This window comes from Tripterygium wilfordii, chromosome 3, assembly GCF_013401445.1.
Source record: "Tripterygium wilfordii isolate XIE 37 chromosome 3, ASM1340144v1, whole genome shotgun sequence".
NCBI classification, from domain to species: domain Eukaryota; kingdom Viridiplantae; phylum Streptophyta; class Magnoliopsida; order Celastrales; family Celastraceae; genus Tripterygium; species Tripterygium wilfordii.
Genome location: NC_052234.1, coordinates 10,264,741 through 10,274,136, shown reverse-complemented (window position 1 = coordinate 10,274,136; position 9,396 = coordinate 10,264,741). Strand labels below are relative to the sequence as shown.

Genomic DNA, 9,396 nt, shown 5'->3' with positions numbered 1-9,396 from the left:
TATGCATATGTATATATTGAAAGAAATGAAAGGTCTTAACATGATTGATCAATTAGGTACATAAAATAATGTACATACATAGATACATGCACGCGTATACGTTTTTGTTTATTATAGTTTTTTTTTGTTTTGACAATCTTGATGCTTGTATTAAGAGTACGGGATGTCAATGCAAACAAAATTTCAGTATTGGCATACAAAAAAAAAAGAGAACATTGTTTGGTGTTTGATCTTTAATCACTTATGTGATAGCCTAGTTGGTGAACCTCTTTGAAGGAAAATCGTATGGACTCGAGAAGTCTTGAGTTCGATTCTCATTGAGAGTAATATCCTTGTGGCCACACGTTGGGTTTTGGTCCAACTTACTCTGTTGTCAAGTAAAAAATTGGTGTTGGTGATAGCCTAGTTGGTGAATCTCTATGGGGTCAAACCATATAGATCTTGAATTAGATTCCCACTGGGGGCAATACCCTGTGGCCACACACTAGGTCTTATCCCAACTTATTATGTCGTTAGATGAGAAACTTCTATGCACGTGGGCCTAATGTTTAAAGGACAAGTTGGTAATAGCCTAGTTGGTCAATCTCTCTTGGAACAAACCATGTAAACTCGAGAGGTCTTGAGTTTGATTTCCGTTGGGAGCAATAGCCTTGTAGCCATGTGTTGGGTTTTATCCCAACTTACCTCGTCATCAGATGAATTGTATGGTATCGTTCTTGCTTAAAAAAAAGGGTGTGCGTGATGTAGAAGAACTCAAATTCAATGATTTGATTTGACTCTCGTTTGGCTCAGGCTCCGCACGTGCTATTTTCAGGTTGATGATAAAGCATTAGCTGTCACAAAAAGAAGAAATTTTAATAGGATTAGTGGCCCCAAGGCCCCCAACACCCATAACTTCCCAACTCCCTCCCATGCCTCCTCTTCGGAGGCACTGCCCTACTTTAATAGTTTTTCTTCTCTCATCTTTTAACATTTTTGTGTTCTTCTTGGCTGGATCCAAATATATTCACTACTAAGCAGCTTATCCCAAGTTACCAATAATGCTTTTTCCACTCAGGAAAGACAAAAACATCCATCCCCAAACCAAAAACATGGTTTGGATAACCAAGTAATTTTGTTTTTACATTAAAATCTCAAATATTTGGATCCAATCACTCTATCCATTCCATTTTTTTTTTTACTAAAAGAGACTAATCAATTGGATCACCCCAGTAAACCAAATGGGTATGTTGAATGCTTGGCAGTTTGGCCCTTGTGTTTGGTATGGGTTCTTGCTTTTGGCCATTTTGAGCTGGATCTAGCCGAACATGCAAAGCTTGTCTTTCATGCCACATTCATGCCAAATTTTGAATCCTAAAAATATGTGGCCAACTTCCATCAACATGATATATATATATATATATACACACAAACACACTATTCTTGCTAATCAATTGACATCACATTGCAATTCCTAGTTTATATACTTTTGTATATAAAGAGCCACGTTGATGAATACCAGGAAAGAACCATCAACAACCATCACAGCATACCCAGACAACAACATGGTAGCCAGATTTCCAACACTCAATAAGCAAATGATGACAACAGTGATGTTGGAAATGGCTAAACAGAGGGCAGTTAGTTATGGTTAAAGTGGCTGAAGTCAAAATACTACAACCATAAAGACCAATAACATGTGAAAATCTAGAAGAGAGCATTGCTTTGTAATACACATCAGTTTGCCATAATTCCGGCAATTGACAACTGAATTTCGGATCTACTTTCGTCACATTCACTGTAATGTGATGAGATTTCTACAGGTTTAAGTTCATGTGTATGTGCAGGTGATTGCTGGAGCTATTACTGAAAGGATAGCTTTTTACAGCTAAACTCCGTACGATTCCTGATTATAGTTAACAGCCAACCGACAAAATATTGTTCAACTAGACTTCTTCCGACGGACATTTCTTGCAACAGGACTAGCCAAATCCACTTCAGTTGAAGAAACTGTTGGTGGGGAAACATGGCTACCGCGTGAAAGCTTCGTATTGCGATCCTTTGGATATGGATGAACAGTAGCCAGTTCACGGATCCGGCATAACACAGACTTTGGCAAGGGACGAACGGCATGCTTCAGCTTGTCCTCAATCTACATTAAAGATTAAAATTATTTCCCAACAGCCACAGTTTCCGTCAACTTTTGCAGAACGAAGTCTAACATATAACAGATTTCTTATCCATTTTGCTACAGAGACCAGAAAGACATTAGATGAAGCAACCTTTTTATTGTGAAAGAGAATAAAAGTTACACCAACCTCTTTTCGACCATTTTTCTGCTTTTGTTTCTCTAAACTGCACGCCCTCAGAAGATTTCTCCATTTGTCCTGCAGAGTTCAATAATAATAAATTGATTTTACGTCCAGAAATTTGAGCTGTTTAACTTTATAAAACATTGAGAAGTACCCTCAGATCTACAGGAGTGCGATAAGCTGATGATGCAAAAAAAAGCCTCTTTATGTCAGTCCACCTTCCAACACCATACTGAGAAACTCCATCGACCAACTTCAGTACCTCAGAAAGGGTCCACATCCTCTGATGCTTCCTCCGGTCAGCAACTGTTTTAGATCTTCTACCCAAATTCACATGTTCATCATCAAAATCAGAAAGTTCGTCCTCAGATAGGAGGTCCTACACAGAAACATATTTCTAGGTGGTGAGCCACTAGGAAGTCATTTTCAAAATTTCACTAAATCATCTAATCTTCCAAATGCAACTATTCAATTATTTATTTTTATACAACCGCTTGTAGCTCTCTACTTTGTATAAAAGGATAGACTCATTCGTCCGCCACGAACAATTAACAATAAATTTGAACTAGAGAAACACTGTGGAGTGATATAGACAACGAATTGCAGCAAGCAGAAATCAGGATCTCACCTTTGTTCTCCTATTTTATGCTTATCACAAAATTCACAAGAACAGTCTACCTGGAAGACCATCTATGTGATTCATGTTTGCTAAGCTATGGTAAAATGCTAGTTAAGCAACATGCTTATTAACCATAAGAAAGAGCAAGTGGGCTATCTTTACAATTCTATAAACATATAATTAAGGTTGAATTATAAAAATTTCAAATCTTAGAACCTTCCATACCAAAACAGGTGTAAATTTCTTTGGACGTCCTCTGCGGGGCCGAGTTTCGTGCGATGTGAGAGTACCAGTTCCACTTAATGGTCCCTCCCCTTGATCAGCCACTACTCGAACCTGATGTTCTTTGCAGGATTCAACCTTGAGGTATTTGTCCTTCGAAGCGCCAGTAGGAATATTTTGAATTTCCATTACGTCTATCAATTTCGGTTTTGAGAATTCTTCAATGAACCTTCGAGTTGGTTTACGCAATCTCTTCTGGCTAATAGATGCACCAAAGTTTTTTTCTTTCTCATCAGATGACATCCCATTTACTATAATACAGTGTTCGTCATTATCTAAGTCATCAAGATTTCTTGTATCAGGTGAAGAGAGGCAGATTTGCTCCTGAACTGGAAGATGGCACCCACATTCACTTCTAGAAACAATATGTAACTCACAAATGGCCACATTCTCAAGCAAATCATTCTTGCACCCAGATTCTAGAATAGTTGCAGTTGATGTATCTGATACTCCATTTGCGCCATTGCTACTTCCACTACAACCCGGAGAATGACTTTCTGAAGGTGGATTCCGAAATCGTGAACCTTCACGGGGAGGACAACTGAACTCAGAAACTTTTTCCACATACTCAATATCTGTAATGGAAACAAAAATGATAGATATTTTTATTTCACTTGGGAAAGAAAAGGGGTTACTTTATTGATCAAAGGAGAACTGCATAGACAACCATGAAGATTTACCCCAAAGAAAATCTGTACATGCAGTAGAGAGATCGTTTGCTGCATGAATATCATCAACTTCATCAACTTCATCCAGCAATCCATCAAGAACCTAATTAAAAGATTTCTTCGATTTAACTACTTAGCCAAAAATGGTAGATATCGCACATGACACTTCTAAAACTAAAGTTTGAACAACAGACCAATTTCCATAAACACAATAATCTGAAAAGTGGATGGAAATTTCGACTCAACAAACAAGCAGCAGAAAATAAGTTACAGGCACATAATGTCATAACATTTGGCAAAAGCCTCATGATATGAAATAGTAAAAAGAGATACATAGTTACATACTTCAAGCTTTAAATCATGTTCTCCTTCTCTAGTTTCACCAGAATCCAGTACACCTTGTCAAAAAAAGGAAAAAAATCTGCCATTATTTTTTAACAAAAAGATAAAGTAAAAGCTAAGTGCGGCGAAAAGAAAAACATGCATACAAGTACAACATAATCAACTGTTCCCTCATTAACTGGAAAGTTAAGTAAACCTTCAATGTAAATCACTTCAGTTAACTGATGAACCCAATCCCAATAAACTGCTGAGTTTAATATATACCACACTCAATGCACAACCCATGTGTGCGTCTCACTATGTAGAAAGCTAATGTTACATTCACAACTAATTTATCATAACTGTTGAGGCAAATGTCTTCAGAGATTAACAGATACCAAGCACAGCTGGAAAAGTATTTGGAAGTTGGGAAACAATTCAGAGAGATGGACAATATAAAGCTACTATAGTACCCACTAAAGCTTGAAGTACATAAAGTAATAAAGGTAAGCCAAGGATTAATACCAAGTGGGTGATTTACCTAAATATTAATATTACAGAATAAAAATGTACTATGCATCACATAATTTGCATATAAGGGCCCCGTTTGGTAGAGTTTTTTTCAAGTTAAACACTAGCTTATAAGCTGTCCAAAATATGCTAAGCTTATGAGCTATGAAATATGAGCCCACGTTCTTTTTCATCTTCGCAAACAATTGAAGACTTTCCTATCCATGACCATGCATAGCAAATCCTGAAATCATAGCACTCCAAGCCATGACATCTCTCTTTAGACCCAAATTGTTAAACACTCACCTTGCTCTTTCAATACTCCCACATTTTGCGTACACATATATCAATGCACTCCCAAGAACGAATTCCATTTTCATACCACTTCGGTCAATATAAGCATGAGCCCATTTTCCCTGCTTAAGTGCACCTAACCATCCACAAGCTCAAAGGTCGGCAAACACGATAAACTTATTAGAACAAACACTCTCACTTCCAACATCTACATTTCACGAAACAATGCAAGTGCCTCCTTGAGTCCTTGTACTCGCCACTCCTCATATACCAATTAATCATACAGCTCCAAGATATCACATTTTCTCAGGCATCAAGTTGAACAGATTCCATGCAATTCCAACCAATCCCACAATGACATTGGCGTCAAAGACGGAATTCCAGGACGGTAAATCAGGGTGGACAATCTCATCGAACACTTGATGGGCAAGTGCCAATATGCCACAACATGAGTACATATTGATGAGAGATGATTGAACAACGCGGGGGCAATCAAGCCCAAAGAAGAGGGTTTGGGTGTGGATTTGTTTTCTGGTAAGGAGATAAGGAGGGTAATTGAAGCACTGGATAAGGAATGGGGAAGTAAGGAAGTCGGGCATGACGCCATGGTAGTGCATACAGCAGTAGACAGAGACTGGAGTTAGGCCGCGGACTGAACGTGGGCTCGCAGAAATCAGAAATAAGCCCGTCCACTGAGCTAAACATTTTGGGGCATATACACTAGCATCCATGCTATGCGAGGTGTTTGGTACGACCTCTACCCCTAGTGTATAGTTACCAAACAGGTCAAACTTACAAGATATCTCAGACTAAATCATTCCTAATGAAGCATATGTATGTACATTTATTGCAGTGGATATAAAAATGGAATAAGTAAATGAATCAACCAAACCAAACCAGAGCTCTATGTTTCAGATTTAGCACAGTTAGCTATTTATTAGCTCCTGCTTTCGCTTCCTTCCACACCAATTTAGTTTGTATACCCCCCCCCCCCCCAAAATATTCAACCAAATTGACTCATGAAACCCTGACAAAATGTGTAAATGATATCCTAATCCATGCAAAAATTTCACATTCGCTTATATAGCATACATCACCACCAAGTCTGGTAATGGGGAAAGAGTTACTGGAGACGAATTTCCATAAGAAAGGCATTAATATGTCTAGTAATGTATTACCATAACATGATTTCAGGTCAAAATCATATCCAAATGGATATTCCCCCATTTGCAAGCATTTTTCCGACCTTAAAATACTGTCCAATGAATCAGGATCACGTTTAGGTTCCGCATGTAGATTCTCAACTTCAACAGCTTCATTTTTAATTGCAGGAACCGCAGATTCGTCCACGTTTGTCTAAAGAAGTAACAGGGGGGAAAATGTCACATACAGTGATACAGAGCTTAGTTGAGGGCAATCATGAAAGATAGAAAAGTTGTACAAAACTGTGTATCAATGCTCTTAAAAAGTAAGGGGAAAAAAGTCAAATACAGCAATACAGACCTTAGTTAAGGGCAATCACGAAAGATGGAAAAGTTGTAAAAAGTAAGGAGTATCATCGTGCAAGAACATTGAATTTTCAATAAAAGATAGGACATAGAAATCGTAAGATCAGGCAGTTTTTGGATTCCATTTCATGTTATGCTCATAGGCCCTAGATCACATCTCCATGCAAGTATAAAAGTATTTGTCCTTTCCTAAAAGAAACGAGATACAGTAATAGCCTTTCGGTATCAAAAGTTGTTCGTCTAGATGCCCAACAAAGCAACAACATAAATATCTTTCGCCAAGATAAAAACAGTTAAGTTTTAACCTCATTAATCATCCAACCAAATCAAATTAACAGCAACGGGTACATTAATTTACAGCTTCAAAATGTAAAAGGAACTTCAATTATTATGGCTGTAGATATAAATGTGGTCTCTTTCATTAGAAACAAAATAAAAATCGAAAATCGAAACTTTTGCTCATGTTCTTCATATCTGTAACCTCAAGTAGACTAAAGGTATCACTGGACAGCCATAAACCTAATCAAACAGTTGATAATTCAATAACTTGGTGAATAGTGAGACAGTTTCCACGCCATCTTAGTGGGACTAGTCTAATAAACTTTCACTTGAACTGACAAGACTCGGATTTTTTTTCAGGGCTTGGGTACGAGAGTCCAATTTTAAGAAAGAAGAGTCGAAGTTTAGACCTTTTAGAATGGCTCCAGTGGCTACATTTATGTTAAGTCTGGTCGCTCGGGCCGTTGTACCTTTTGATTATGGTATGGTATTGTCAGATCCGAACATAGGGCTACTTTATTTGTTATCTCCTTATCCCCAACTTTAAGATTGGAACATCATTATTTCTCTCTCTTTTTGCGTTCCTCTGAATAATTGAGTAGAAATATTATAACATTATACTTCAGAGTACATTAAGCATCGAAATAATCTTGTACATAGATAAGCACGAAAGTCCCGAGTCTATTAACATTAGTTCACACTCTCCTGTTTAATACTCTCTATCAGCCCTGCTTTTAAACTTTGTACGATTCACTTGTAAATAATATGCCGAGAAGCACAAATCAACATCCTTCTCTCTGTTGAATCAGCACATCACAGATGTCAATAGACTCAATACAATTTTAGTGACCCCACCAATGATCAAAATTTCCTCAAAATTCTCATGGCTTCATATTTACCATCGCCTTATTATAACTGCATTGTTACAAAAGAGTAGAAATAAATTTCAGACCCAATTCAACAAAACAATCATGTTTAAATTTCTCCATCATTCAGAGCCATAAAGTGCCCCAAACCTTAATGCTATATTGCTATATTCCACTAGTCTAATTTGTATAATATGAAGAGTAGGGCATGCAACATAGCTAACAAAACTTGATTGTGTACGATCAACTACAACATGAAAAATGCAATTACAAGAACTCATATTATCACCTAATAACAACCACAACAAGAAAAATGCAATTACAAGAAAAATGCAATTACAAGAAAAATGCAATTACAAGAAGTCATATTATCACCAAAGACGAGCAATAAAAATGAGCACAGTGCACTGCTAGGTAAATAAGTGGTGTTGATGAGAAGAATCAAATAATAACAGACCCCTAAATTAGAGGGACGAGCAAGGTGACCAAAGCACATAAATAAAGCTCAAACTTTGAAGATACAATTATTGTAAACATGCAAACATTAAATCACAAGATTATAACATAAAAAAATCTCTCTAAATAAATGCCAGAATGGATTGCTAATAAATTGATTAGATTCTCATATAAGATGAAAACAAATCAAACAATAATATACCAATGCAAAGCAAAAGAAGGTACAAAGACTGAAAAGGATCAAGTTAACCTTATCCATTTAGTGGGAAAAAAAAAATACTTGTTCTCTTTTCTTTTTCACGGGTTTACTCGGGAACCAAACAGAAAGTAAGTACACGGCAAAGCGACCCCAAAAAAATAGGATAAAATACAATAATCCGATAAAACCGACCTTAGTCATCAGTGAAGAACCCGCAGCTCCGTTGAACTCTCCGATCTACAAAACCTTAAGCTCAAAAAATCTACAGAAACATATTTAAAAATCAGGAAAAAAAAACCACAAGATCTATTAGAGCATGCAAGTCGATAGAGAGAAAAGCGGAGGCAAGGAGTAGAGAGAGATAAAAGATCTTACCTGAGAGAGAGAGAGAGCGGTGTCAGAGAAATTCGGGCGAATGTTCGAAACCAAAAGGATCAAAACCGCCAAAAAGCAACACGAAATGGAACGGAGAGTATGGAAGGGAGATGGATTTGGCCCCTTTTTTTAACGGAATCGAAATGCTTTTTATTTCTTTTTCACACTGGCAAAAGTTGTCACCGTAACATATTCGTTTTTCAAGTCCGCTGCTCCGACGTTGTGCCGACTGCCGAGTTAGGACAGGTGGACAACATTAAATAATTCAAATTTGTCCAGAAATATAAAAGACCCGCCGTTTGCGTCTGTCAACGTTTAGTCTTCCTGACGGTGTTCTGACCCCGATGGAACCGACGACGACGAATGTTTCTTTGAGGCTATGTACTGTATACAAGCCAACACGCGTCTTTTTTTTTATATAAGCAGATATAAAAATAAATATATATATATAAAATACTTTGTTGATAAGGGCTGGCCCACAGTAAGTTTGGAGCTCCTGCCTTGGAATTGGCGAAAGCTGTTATTGGGCCCGTGAATATTATTACGAGACCACCAACCAAAGATCCAAAACATATTAATGGGCCCGAAGTTGTGACCCATCCTTGACTCTGTAAACTGAAAAAGGTCCAAATGAACCATAATAACTAATAAGCCATAATTAAACAAATGTAAGTAATAACGAAAATCAATATAATTAAATAATGTAATAACGAAATTTAATATAATTA

General features: G+C 37.2%; 1 protein-coding gene across 3 annotated transcripts; it reads right to left on the bottom strand.

Annotated features, from left to right (window-relative positions):
* Positions 1–1,535: 1,535 nt before the first annotated feature.
* Positions 1,536–8,913, bottom strand: LOC119990106. Of its 3 annotated transcripts, none has more exons than XM_038835955.1 (9): positions 8,669–8,913; positions 8,486–8,555; positions 6,164–6,341; positions 4,206–4,258; positions 3,873–3,963; positions 3,136–3,767; positions 2,446–2,670; positions 2,298–2,366; positions 1,536–2,131 (listed from the first exon to the last, which is right to left on the bottom strand). In XM_038835955.1, exons 2-9 carry the CDS (start codon positions 8,492–8,494, stop codon positions 1,922–1,924), a joined length of 1,467 nt encoding a protein of 488 aa, XP_038691883.1. In that variant the 5' UTR covers positions 8,495–8,555; positions 8,669–8,913; the 3' UTR covers positions 1,536–1,921. The 3 variants fall into 3 exon arrangements, with proteins under 3 accessions (XP_038691883.1, XP_038691891.1, XP_038691875.1); XM_038835963.1 differs by having other exon boundaries at positions 8,486–8,532; positions 8,675–8,913; XM_038835947.1 differs by having other exon boundaries at positions 8,486–8,557; positions 8,675–8,912.
* Between the last annotated feature and the right edge of the window lie 483 nt (positions 8,914–9,396).

Coding starts and splice junctions, on each gene's coding strand:
- LOC119990106 (XM_038835955.1), bottom strand. Junction 2,367..2,445: donor GCACTCCTGTAGATCTGAGG/GTACTTCTCAAT, acceptor TGAACTCTGCAG/GACAAATGGAGAAATCTTCT. Junction 2,132..2,297: donor AGAAAAATGGTCGAAAAGAG/GTTGGTGTAACT, acceptor TCTTTAATGTAG/ATTGAGGACAAGCTGAAGCA.